At 38.2% G+C, this 13,594-nt stretch overlaps 1 protein-coding gene across 1 annotated transcript in view; it reads right to left on the bottom strand.

Moving 5' to 3' along the window:
* Positions 1 to 12,070, bottom strand: part of TRPA1 (transient receptor potential cation channel subfamily A member 1) — a 38,125-nt gene extending 26,055 nt beyond the window's left edge. Inside the window, 9 exon segments of the mRNA XM_050891879.1 lie at positions 688 to 736; positions 3,005 to 3,062; positions 3,065 to 3,140; positions 4,613 to 4,758; positions 5,112 to 5,220; positions 5,639 to 5,746; positions 7,534 to 7,709; positions 9,111 to 9,273; positions 11,936 to 12,070. Of these exon segments, the coding sequence (XP_050747836.1) occupies positions 688 to 736; positions 3,005 to 3,062; positions 3,065 to 3,140; positions 4,613 to 4,758; positions 5,112 to 5,220; positions 5,639 to 5,746; positions 7,534 to 7,709; positions 9,111 to 9,273; positions 11,936 to 12,055 (1,005 nt within the window). The 5' untranslated portion in view covers positions 12,056 to 12,070.
* Positions 12,071 to 13,594: the final 1,524 nt, after the last annotated feature.

Below are 13,594 nucleotides of genomic sequence, written 5' to 3'. Positions count from 1 at the left end.
TTCTTAATATAATTGTCATGAAATTAAGTAAAAACCCTCAACATACATAAAATGAAAAAGAAGTCTGATGACTTCTGAAAATTTCCTCAGCACAGTGGGGCATATAATGATTATATGAGTCTTAGTTTAATTGGTATAAATGGACACCTGGAGCATAGTCAGCAGCATCCCTGATTACATTTCTTCTCTTTCTCCCTCGTAAGTATTCAGTGAAGAAATATACCCAAACTACATAGAGTAAAAAATATTTCTAGATCATGCACAAACTTCAATATATGGCTATGTGATCCCAGAATAATCATATGTACATACTTTAAAGAAAGGATTTCTTTCTGGAAAAATCAGATTAAATTCAGTGCATGTTTAGCATTTATTTCATATTTCACATCCTAAAAGTGAGAATGACTAAACCAGTTTGTCATATTTGGTAAAAGACATTTATGAAACCTTTCTGAGTAAGTAAAATGGAAATAAAGATTCAAGTTTTTATCCTCTGTAACTGTAGGATGCTATTATGGAGCCATAACTACCACTGTACTGTAACTGTCAATTATGCATTATGAAATATATATATATCTAAATAACCTATACCTGAGAACACATTCTTCTTTATGAATTTCTCTATGCAGACCTGTAGTAATAGATATCAATAATCTCTATAAACATGTTGCTTGATTAAATATTTACCATTGAAATCAAATACTCTGCCAGTTCATAATGATCAAACAATGCTGTCCTGTGGGGAAAAATGCAAAAATACAGTAACATTAGAAAGGACAATGAAGTTTCAAGCCAAAGGGTGACATTTTTCTCCATTTGCTGCATTTTCTAATATTTTCAAATAAATACATTTTAAAATAAAGAGACAGAGAGATACCTTTATTACATAATTCATTTTAATAAATTGTTTTGGTTTTTGTCATGGGCTTTTGTTTTTAAACTAAGTTCAGTTCAATTAATACATTGAAAACTCACTGCAGGAAACAAAGACCTCATTGGTAGGTCAACAGGCATTTTACCACTGATTTTTAACAGAACCAGTCATTTCATATGTCAGATCTTTTGCTGTACGACACATGGTCAGTATAGAATTCCACAAACTTCAGACTCAGTTTGTTCCAGGAAGACCTAGAGCCTCAAATCCATTTCATTGATCCAATCTTCAAAAACAACTTGCTATATATTTTGCATAATAATGCTAGAGTGGGGTTAAAATGGCAATGGCTAAACATGTATTTTGACTGTGGCAGGGAAGTCTCCTTGAAAAAATATGAAGAAATATAATATACTGATATAAATCATGGTGACATTTATTAATTTACTAAAAGAATTTTAAAGCTGTCTATACACATGAAAAACTCTCAGGTTTTATTCTACAATAAGACATTGAATTATACATTATAGGAAAAAAATGGTCAAAGCAGGAAGCATAGCACAGTTAATACACACAGTCTAAATGTTTTCGGAAGTCAGACCTCTGTTAAATATTTTGGCTCAATGAGCAACACAGGACAGTTCCAAGGTTGTACTATATCTCAAAGGTAACAGTTCCCTTAGTATTATACGAGGTAATAACACTGGGTGTACATATAGTTAGAACTGATTACTCAAAAGACGTATTTTAAAAATCATGTCATGGTTCTATATAAGTAGAGATGCCTCCATTATCTATAGTAGACCCCTCCAGCCAGGTGTAAATACTGAATGCTTCACACATACTCAAAATAAATTCCAAGGTGACTGAAGTGAAAGCGAAATCATTTTATAAAATATTCAAAAGGAAACATGACAGTAGGAATGTGAAATGATCAAGCCCTGCCTATACTTCACTGCTCCTTCACTTCTCAACAAGTTAATGTTCCTATTCAGTTTATTTATATTCTGAGAGATTTGAGTGACTTTCTACCTTTCTGATAATTCTTGATAACATTTTTTTCCTGTTTCACAGACACAGGGAGTAAAAGAGTGTCATTCTTTTTCCAAGCTTTTTCCAAGGACCATCATTTTCATGGATATGACAGCCAACTATCTATTTAGTATGTCGTGTCTGCACAATTTTCTTTGGCATTCTGTCATCACTTTGTCTTCAATTGTGTTATATGGCATTTCCAAGTGTACCCAAACCTTATCTTAACTTTACAACACGCTCCCCTTTTAATTTCTTCAATTATCTTTGAATCATTCCACTTTATACCGTGTCCAAAGAACAATCATCTCCACTGCCTCTGACTTTTGATGAATTATTTCATATTGTAAAACTCTTGTAGAATAACACTGTAAAATTATTACACTTAAATGCAGTGAGACATATCCTTCTTGCAAAAATGCATAGATGGGGAAATACACTGTCTTCCATAGAGTTGGTAGCCAGCACATTTAACTAAGCATCTTTCTGCTACAGAAGACTAAGGAAACTTCTCCACAGTCTAGTGCTCTGGTTTCAAATGGACTGTGAAAGACTAGGAGTCTAGAGGATTATTACATACACAAACGCCATCTGCAACTTTGTAGTCATAGGGAAGTGTACCATCATCTACTTGTAGCTGATCAGGTATAAGATAATTTTTTGGCGAAAAAAAAAGAAAATATTTTTTTAAACTGTTCATATTATTTTTCATTCATTTTCTGGAGAACATAACCCCATTAGATGAGGGCATTTGTTCCACAACCTCAGAAGCTGTTAACAATTCCATAAACTTGTTCACCTACTACTTTACTGGAGTAAATTTTCAATACAAACTGTTAGTGACCATTCCTTGACATGGTTCCAAGGTAACTAAAACTGTTTTGATTTTGATATCAGCACCAAAATCTTTAACATTCTGACCAAATTACTGACTCACTTATATTGTACTAAAACCGTCCCCCAATCCCATGGAGAAGTTCCAGCCCATGTGGAAGGGTGTTCCAAAGTATACTATATAAAGTATAATTGGATGCTGAGAATAACTAAGAATATCATGGCTCTCAATTTATAGTGAAGTCTGGCAGAGCAGCCTCCTACCTGTGAAGCAATGTTTCCTTATTCCCATCTACAGCATCAATAATGGATTCCTCACCGCATAGGATGACATCATTAACTTTACAATCTCAGTTGCTCCTTGAGTGGCAGCAAAATGAAGTGCTGTGCATTTTTCATTCTGTAAATGGGAAAAAACATTTAAATATTTAAACCCCAACAACCTAACCTCCAACATATTAAACACACTAGTGATGTAGCCCAGGATTTGTAATTCCTAAATGCCTAAATTTCTACACAAGTAATGAAACTTTAGTCTTTATCTAAAGTAGCGGAACTCTAAAGAGATCTTAAAGACCAGAAAAGACTAAAGAGATAGTTTCAAAGGATTACTAGAAAGCTTCTTATTCTATTGCAAGTCCCTAAGATATGAGATAATTACACTCTTAACAATCTTTTGTAGTTGAATTAATAAACAGACACATACAGCACCCTTTAATACAAGAGACAAAACAAAGGAAAACTACAGAAAACCATAGGTAGACCAGTACAAATGAATAAGCAAACAAATGTGCCTATATAATACAGAAAATGCATTATTTTAAAATGTTTTTTACTTCCTTAAATGGAATCTTCCTTAGAAGTTGTTCTTAAATAAAATTTTCTGCAGGTTAAAAATAACTTAGTCTAATATGTTATTAAACTATTATAAGCTAGACAGTCATAAAATTATTAAGCAATAAATAAATTATTAGAACAATATTTGCCAAAACAGGATTTCATTTAGCTAGATGGGACAAACTAGCTTTGATACATGCCTGAGGGTTTTTGACTTTCTCCTTCTTAGAACAGGAACATTTCAGGGAATGTATTGGAATGGGCTTTTCCACAATGCCATAAGCATTCTCAAAACAGTCTCACCCATCACAAAATCAGCAGCATAAATAATCTCATTCAAACACTGTGTGTTCAAAGAATCAAACCAATAAAAGAAGGCTAAACCATGTCTATCTTTGCTCTCATGAGCTGATTTCAGCCTTGCAGCAATTTGATTAATGATAGACATTTTCAGAAATGTTTATTCATCATGAAGCTGGGCATAGGCCCTTATACCAACAGTATTACAGTAGCAGCAGTAGTATCATGAATTTGTGCTTGCTTACAAAGAAGATACTGTAAAGGTCAGGGCAAGGCTGAGGATAAACAAGAATGACAAGAAAGGGTCAGACTGAAGATCCCATTTCTGGGAAGGGATGATAGCAGTTGCATAGTAAAGAATTTGTGAAGAAGGCTGTACCATAGTGATACTTTTCCAGAGTGCTCTCCCAGACTCCGTCTGTTTATGACTCAAGGAATTCCTGAGCCAGAGGGGATGTTGTTGACGACTGATTTTTCTTCCATGGATCTGCCCAAATGCCTTTTGAATACATGCAAATTTTTCATAGCCACAACATCCTATGTAACTTGTGTAAAGAAACCTGACATTTTGCCTGATTTGAACTAGGACTTGTTTTCATTTGCTGCTCCCTAGGTTTTGCATTGGAAGAGACAATGAGCAATGATTATCTGCTTATGTTTTTTTCCATACCACTCAGAGATTTAGAGATACCTAGGTTTTACAAAAATTATATTTCACCCCACTCTGAGTTTTACCTGTTTTAGATCAATTTGGGCTCCAAATTCAATGCACATTTTAATCATTTCAAGGTCCCCACTTTGAACTGCCAAATGAAGTGGACTGCACTTTCCATTATTGGTAAAATTGATGTGGGTTTTAGCAGAGTGACCCAATTCTTCACCTGAGAGATGAAAACAAATAGAATTTTTTTAAGCGAGAATGAGATAACAGAAGATATAAAGGCTTTCAAAACAAGTATATTAACTGTGGAATAATATTCTCCCCCCCCAAAATAAAAATCACGTCTTTCACATCTATCATTAAACAATGGATGGATACACATTTAGGAAAGTAGTTAAGTTGCTGCTGCAATCCTACAAAAGTTACTAGCATGAATTGCCCATAGGAATAACAGCATTAACTTCTTGTAAGTTCAGTCACAGTTATAAGTGCTTGTTTGCACAGTTCTTTGAGAATTAAAGCAGTAAATTGGCAACGCTACTAAAAATAACTGCTTGGGAACAACATATTTACCTTTTTTTAAAAGAATTTCCATACATGTTTTTGCACCTGAAAATGCAGCTGCATGAATAGGCATACATCCTGTTTTGTTTGGTTTACATATTTTCCCTCCATTTTCAATCTGAAAAATAATGCCTGGATATAGCTTAATGACATACAGAAAATTCTGACTAGTGAACATACTATTACAGATATAGTCTCCTGGATAGTTGTCTCCTTTTTTTATGTTGTATATGCACTGTGAAGTTTATATACAAACATCTTTAGCATGTTATATCCATACGTCTATACATACATGTGCTTCATTTTGTGTTCTGTTGACCTTCAAAATTAGTTTAAGTTTTTTCTGTTTGCCACTCAGATATATTTATATGTGCTCTTAAAAGATTAAAGTTTCTTAGTAACGTATGCAAACTAACTTGAATATTAGGTGAATGATTAACCTTCCTCCATTGAACAAAGACAGAATACAGGAATAGAATAACACTGCATCAAGGTAAACAGAATCACGTCAAAAGATGATGGATAATTATACTTACCAGGAGTGTCAGTGCTTCAGGATTATCCTTGTAACATGCCACAATTATAGGTGTGTTCCCTGCTTCACCTTCCAAATTAACATCTGTACTGCTATGCTGGACTAAAATCTAAATGTTTAAGAAAACATTCAGTCAACCATAAGCCAAATACAACAACAAAGACCTATTCCATTACTTTTGTTGTTTATCACCCATAGCACTCTTGCAACTTGTTCTTTTTGCATGCCAGCAGCCCACAATGCACAGGCAGAGGAGGGACAAAATGTAGGAGAATGTAAAAATATGCAGGTGAAATGCAGGTGAGAACAGACAAAGCAAAGTAAAATTCTTTAGAGCAGACAGCTGGGTAACTAGGATAAACATTGCACATAGCTGCAGAGTATCTTAATGTTTTATTTAACAATTTCCCCAATACTGGGAGAAAACCTTTTCTGTAGCAAATTGCAGATGGGGATTTTCAACTGAAGTTTGTTATAATGTCTTGTAATATTCCGTATTCCCTGGAAAGCGGCAATGTTGTAGATCCTGCTCGATTAGGCATCTATTGGACAGTTATATAAGATCAAGGGAGATGGGACTTGATGAAAACAGGGACCCTTCCAGTCCTGAATTCCTGCTTCAGTCCCTATGTTAACAGCTAACACTGAGCTATCAGTATCATCAAGTACCTCTATGACTGCTTCCAGCATTTTTTGAGAAGCAAAGGATCTGGAAATAATAATGTCTATACTGCACCGCATATTTATTCCTCTGTCTACATATTTATTTAATTGTCTTTCAGTAATTCCAATGATTTTTTCTGTACTGGAAGAACTGGCACATTTTAATCACTCTCAGGCAATTTGACAATAGAAACCAAAGGAGAATTAGCTTGAATAAACAACAGAGTGGGGAAAAAATGAGAGCATATATTTAGTCAAGAGCAGAGCTGCAAAATAACCCAAACCCAGAACTTGATACAAAGCCCATTTTTAAAATGTCATTGTGTTTCAGATTTTATTGTTCTTAATTCATAACAAATACAGATTTTGTAAAAGATGTGAGGACAGTGAAATATTTTAGCATTGAAAATCTCTAAAGGATTTTAAATCTTGAATACAGGAATATGTTTTTCTTTCTTTTGTTTGGATGACATAGAAAAAGAGACAAATTTAAAGGGAAAAGCAAGTGATGTGGTGTTAAGGTTGTATTCACCTAGTAAATTCAAGAACTTTACAAATTCTCAAATTCTATCCAAGTGCTGCATATGGAGTGAAAACATTCTCATTGCACTTGGACAAATGATGAAAAAATTATGCTGCTTAAAATCTCAATGCTGTTGCTATTTTACAAGGTTCAAAATGGACACCTTAGTAATTTCTTTACAATATATTTTTGTGATTTTTAATTGCAGCCTTAGTTCTGCTATTATTCAAATGATTATTAAAATGTTGGTTTTAAGAACTGTGTTTTCCGACTAATTTTAATCTGGTTTTCATTAAAAAAATGCACTAGTTTCAAGAAAATGTTGATATTTCCATGACTCCCTATACAACTGTAAAAAACAAAATTAGAACATAAAGATTTTAAATAACACATGCCTACATGAAATTTTAGTATTAAAAAGATCTTTTTTAAAGAGAATTCCTTGGAAAATTTAAAAGAATTTTCCATGACACATAACAACTACTATCATAGCACAAATATCAGTATTTACATAAATCAGTAAGTTACTTTTTACTTACTGTGCTAAGAAGACACAAACATTTCTATAAGCATCGTATGTTACACATCCTGCTCACTAAACAAAGCATATGAGGAGATACAGCACATATAAACAAGGTTTTGGTGTTCTGCACGCAGCTGCTGTTGAGCTACTTATCAAGTCTGTATATTTATGTGGACTTCAGACTTACCTTAACAATTTCATTATGCAGGGATTGCACGGCCATATGCAAAGGTGCCATCATATTGGAGTTGAGAATGTTTGGATTGGCTCCTCTGCTGAGAAGCAAACTAACACTTTCAACCTGGTTTTTCTTTGTGGCCCAGTGCAGGGGGGTATTTCCAGAGGAATCCATTACATTTAATACTAGGTCAAAGGAGAGAAAACAAAACAAAACCAAAACCAAAGCAAAACCATGAAATGTTCTGATCCCACCGGGAAAAAAAAAAGTGTCTTCAATGGAGGTTTAGGTCTGTGCTACTGCATTTCTTTGAAGAGAAAAAGGGAAAGATTGCATGTCACGCAGTGCATTGTGTTAAATTGATTAAATATTGTGCTGAATACATGGTATGGGTTAGAGAAAATGTTCTATTAAAAATATTAATATACTAAAATAGCAGAGAGAAAGCTTGATAAGGTTAGCAAATAGCAATAAAGCTTTTCATTAGATCTTTTGAAATTATAATAGTGGAGAGAGGGGAGAGGTGAAACACCTGTCTATTTCTTTCCCATTATTATACACCTTTTTTCTCCCCCCAAGAGTTACTTGATTTCCCTCTTCCCTTGCCTCTTCACTTTCCTATCTTCTTTGACTTTGCAGCTATTGCTTTAGAGGCTGCACAGAACAAGTTAGTGTGAATAACTAAAATAAAAGATAATAAATAAGTGCTTACAAATTATAAGAAGATTAAAGACCATATCTATTCTGATTCACTTAAGAATACAGAATTAAATCAGTTCACACCAGTTATAAAACTGGTCTGTTCTACACATATATTTTGAGCTTCAAAACTGGAACTAAACTTCAACAAATGTTCTTAAAAATTAAGACAAAAATTATATATTGAAAAGAAAAAGAATGTTTTTCAGACAGAATAATCTAAAACTAGATTTGCCATCATTAGATGAAAAAATGAACTTTTAGGACCATTGTATGTTTGCTCAGTAGCACACAGTCCATCAGTGGAGTTGTACGTACTTTCACAATGCTTATTAATAACTACTAAACAACATCTTTTACACAGAGTGTTTTTCAATCATTCAAGGCCCCATGTTCTCCTATTTACCAGTTCTTCCCTAAATTTCTTTAGATGGCCTATCTCATGAAATGTTTATTCTTCCTCATTATTAAGTAAACAAGTTGTGAAGACAACTTGAATGACAAGTATGGGAAACCAAATGAATTCTCTTTTGTTACATTTAAAATACTGGAAATGTAAAAGATACATAATGTATATAAGGAAGATAAAAAGTCAGGCCTACTGTACTTCACTGCAGTTTTCTTTTTCATATCTGAAGACTGTAAATCTGAGTCCCAAACAAAATAAGATATATTGAATCACTGCATTAGAGAGAAAACAGCCCTAATATAACAAGGGCGACCCAAACCGCACCTGAGACACTGCAAACTGTGGCAGACAGTTTGAACTATATTTAAATCTATAAATGTAGATAACGCACACCAGTTCTGCTTGTTGGGTAACAAACACTTTGATTATTGAACTTTTTTATTCTGTTAAATAGAACAGTTCATAAAATGTGTGTTACCTTCACAGGAAGAATCATCTATGATCAACTGCATTAATTCTATTTGACCTCCTTCTGCAGCATGATGCAGTGGTGTGGCATTTAATTCATCCACTTTGGTAAGCCCAGAACGATTCTTCTTAATGAAGCTCCGTAGCCTACAGGCACTTCCATCTGAAATCACCTATTTTGGACACAAATATTCTCATTTTCACATTTTCCTAACAGGTAAGATGTTAGCAATGCTATAATGTGTTACTGTGGGCATGTTACCACTCAATAATTCTCTCCCAACTGTTCAGTTTCATACAGAAGTACACAAATTCTGATCAGATTGAGTGAACAGTGAAACTCAGATTGATTAGATTGATTGCAAAATCAGACCCAGTTGCGAAACAGTGCAAAATTAACAAAAATGGAAATTATCTTGAATACATTATTTTGTCTTCTGTAGTGAGCTCAAGATCTTCCCTCCACCACAGAAAATCTCAAACAAGCAAATTCATCACTTCCTGTTTTATACTCTCTCCAGCTGTGGCCACGTCAAATGAATTCAACAGAGAGGAAAAACTAATAATCTTGATAAATTCCTTTTCTAGACTTTTCTGCAGAGATTTATATTATATCCTGGACTTTCAAGTTCAGCTGTTGGGTTTCTGTGCTGTTCTTTATGTCAGAGGAACCAACAAATTCTTTAATTTCACCCGTATCCTAAGAGCATCCCATGGGCTACTCTCTCAGTCTGAAAAAACCCAGCATCTTCACAGCATAATAAACCCCCCCGCCCCTGACAGCTCAGCCCTCTGACACCTTGATACCTCCCTGGTACTGCACTTTGCAACCAAAGCCCACTACGGAAACCCTGCTGATTCTTACTTTATGATGTTCTCCAAATATTTTTGTTAGTGTTTCAAAACCCATACATGTCTATGAAGAAAAGTGATACAAAAAAATAATTGCAGTAGAATGGGCAAGAATTTAAAAACAAGTTATTAAAAAATTAAGAGGGAATAAAAAAGAAAAACAAGTCAACAAAACTGGGAGGAAAAAAAGAGAAAAATGCACGTCAAAAATAATGCAAATATTCCCAAAGATGTGTGAGCAAGCAAAGGGTTAAAAAAAGGAAATCCCCTAAAATCACTGTTCCCTCCTCAGCTGCAAAAGAAAAGGAAAACTTTGCTCTCCAGGATCCCCTGAGCAACAAAGACTCAACATTTTTGCTTTCATTAAGCAAATATATATTAAGGGGCAGCCCATTCATACTCTTAAGCACGTGTTTAACTTCCTTCAGCTTAATAGTCCCATTGACCTCAGTGAGCTTACTCATGTGAATAATGTTACAATTGTGTTCAAAGATTTAGGAGACTGGGGCCAAATACAAGGGTAGCATCTGCTTCAAAATGCAATTAGAAAAAGCTAATAAAAAACAGGTGATATCATTGTGGAAAGGGTATTTAAGATGGCTCAATTGTCATAAAAACAAGAGGTTAATTACATAAATATCTATACAATTTATACACATCAAAAAGCTATTTAAGAAAACCTTATTATAGAGCCCAGTATCTTCCATTCCTTCTAATATTCTAACTTAATTTTAATTGTAATGAATTTCAAATCTTTCTATTGATTTAGACCACATTTTGCCACTCTTTACATTGGAATTTTTTGTCAGTGTAAGACAACATGTGGCCAAAATGTGACATGATGATAATTTCTATCAACAAAAATAAGATTTTTCAGCCAATACTGCAGTGTTTCATTAACAAAATAGGAAAGGAAGATATCAGTTAGGTGTTCTCAGTATTTTCGTTGGTTCAAAACAGCAAAGCAAGCTATTTTAAACAACAGCAGCTCCTTTGCACTTCGTCTGAACAGCTCCGTAGTGGCAGATCACCCATCAGTGTGACAAGCCGTGTTACGCTGAAGAGGTGTTGCTCAGGACTACAGCTAGCACACAGAAAACAAGTCTAGAAATGCTCTCAAGAGGTCATTAAACCCATCCACATACCTTGTCAAATTTGTTTAGCCTGCTCTTAAAAATCTCCAAAGTTACCCAAGTCATCCATCCTGTAAGCAACCTCTTCCTTTGCTTTATTATTCTTACCCTTAAAAAAGGGTTCCCTAACATTTGGTCTAGGCCTCCCTAGCTGCAGTATAAAGACATCACTTCTTGTCCTACTCTCTATGGAAAAGGGAAGAGGTTATATCCTTCCTGGCAGCAATTTCGCATTTGTAGGTTGTGCTGCTGGTTCCACTTCCCTTCGTAACAGTTCCAGTGCTTCTAAACTTTCCTTTTGGGACACTTTTGCTAGATGGTCTACTCATTCCTATCATGACCTCTGCACCTCCCTCTAAGATGGGGGCTCTTTCTGGGGAGCCAGGCCCAGTGGGGACATGAGTCCCGCAGCAGCCACCCACCCCTGCCACCCCGCGTCCTCCTTCACCTCCTCCCCTCCGGCGTTCCTGCTCACCCCAGTCCAGACTTGTCCACACAACACCACAGCCTTCTGTGCCTTCACGCCCCACGGCCAGGGCAGCTCCCAGCCTGTCTCCCACCCCTCACAGCTCTTCCCTCACGGCTCCGCTGACGAGTGAGGGGAAGGAGCCTCCTGGAAGAAAGGGTCTCTGGGACGTAACCAACGCCAAGCCCGCACAGCTGCCTCCAGAGCCCCACCTCACCCTCTCTCACCTTCACTCCTCCTTGTCCCAACGCTCTCAGACGAGCCCCAGTCTTGGGCACCATCTTGTCCCACGCCGGCTCGGCTGCCCCGAGGCTGTCCCCTCACGCTCACACCCACCACCCAGCCCTCGGGACCGCCACCCCCTCCGCGCCCCTCCGCACGCACCTTGAAGACATCCTGCGAGGCGACGGAGGCGGCATCCGCCTCGCAGACGACGCCCTGGTAGGAGCTGGAGACGGCCGCCTTCTCCCGCGACTGGCAGAGCCGCAACAGAGAGCGCTTCATGGCGCCCGCCCGCCAGGCTCCGAGCAGCGCCCGCCCCGCCCGCTCCGGAGACCTGCGAGGCGAGAGACCGAGTGACTGCCGGTGCCGAGGCCGCGCCCGGCCACTCCGCCGAAGCGGCGGCGGCGGCAGCAGGCGGGGAAAGCGGGCGGGGGCGCTCCCGCCGCTGTCCCCGGGAGGGTGAGCCGCTGCCCGCCGGGGCGGGCTCCCGCCGCCGAAACGCAGGTCCCGGGCGGTCCTCGGGGGCGCGAAACCCCGGTCCCCTCAGGGGCCACCGCCGAAACTAGCGCTGGGTGGGCGCTTGGCGGGTGGCGGCTGTCCCCGCAGCCGGCTGGCAAGCTGCGGCGGCCAGAGGCGCCGCTGGCAGCGTTAATTGCGGGAGAGGGCTAAGCGGTCCCCGTTGGGTTTTGGGAGGTTTGTTTTTTTTTTTTTCGTTCCCTGATTATCTGGCAGTGACAGAGGTCCCTGGAGATGCGCGCGTCTGTACACGCAAGAACTGGAGCAAAAATTAAAATAAATAAGTGCAATGCAGAACAGGGGCAGCGAAGTCAGACGCTTCGTAGCGCCCGCGGTGCAACCTGTGAGGAGAAAAGCTGTCCTGCCCGGGCTGGGTGCCGTAGGGCGGTCGGGCAGCGCTGCTGCGGCGGCGAGGGCGCCGGTCTACACCGGCCTCGCAACTTTAAAATAGTTAGCTGAGTTTTCTGTGATTAACTTCTCAGCATTTGCTTTGTAGACATAAAATTTCCTCGTAGAATTTGTTTTACCAGCAAATTTGGAGCAGCGTAGGAAAGCTATAGGAAGCGTATAGAAAGAAGCAGCGCGAAGCGTTTCAAAGGGTTAATTACTAAAACGACTTTAACTGAGTCATTCTTGCTGAGTCTTTAACGGAAACATTTGTAACTCGGAGAGCTAACAGTTTACTTAATGTGGTAAGAACAGCCCTACCAAAGGTCAGGTAGCGGCCGGGGCAGGCGCTCAGGAAAAGCAATAGGAGGCATGCGGGATGACTTTTTGCCTGTGTGTTCATGGTTTATGGCAAGCGGCAGCTTAAGGACTGCCAGAACCAGGTGTCGCATCCAGTCCAGCCTGTTTAATAACCGTCAACTGGCAATTCTCCATTACTTCTCTCATGCCCTTTTTGAACGCTTTTTATGCTGTCCGTGCCACAACATCCTGTGGAACTAAGTGCCATAATTTCATTTTGTGTTTATGAAAAATGCTTTCTTTTACCACTAGCTTCACTTAGTGCTCCCTAATGTTTTTATTTTGAGAAATGGAGAGTTATTCCCCATTTTTTTTGTCCCTGTTACTGCTCATAATGTCACAAAGTTCTTCCAGCTCTTTGCTCACTGATGTGGCTTCATTCATATGGTTTTCCTTCTTAGGGATGCCATTCTGTATCTCTGAACATCCTCGTCCTGCTACTCTGCGTCTTTTCCATGTTCCTTTGAAATGGGATGGCAAGACCTACATGCTGAAGTCAAGGTATATTCAAGCAATAGTACTAATTGTTCAATTTTTTCTTCATTTGTCTCCTAAATT

The sequence above is a fragment of the Gymnogyps californianus genome, chromosome 2 (genome assembly GCF_018139145.2).
Source record: "Gymnogyps californianus isolate 813 chromosome 2, ASM1813914v2, whole genome shotgun sequence".
Taxonomy (NCBI): Eukaryota; Metazoa; Chordata; class Aves; order Accipitriformes; family Cathartidae; genus Gymnogyps; species Gymnogyps californianus.
Note: the sequence above shows the minus strand (reverse complement) of the source record. Positions and strands in the feature narration are given on the sequence as shown.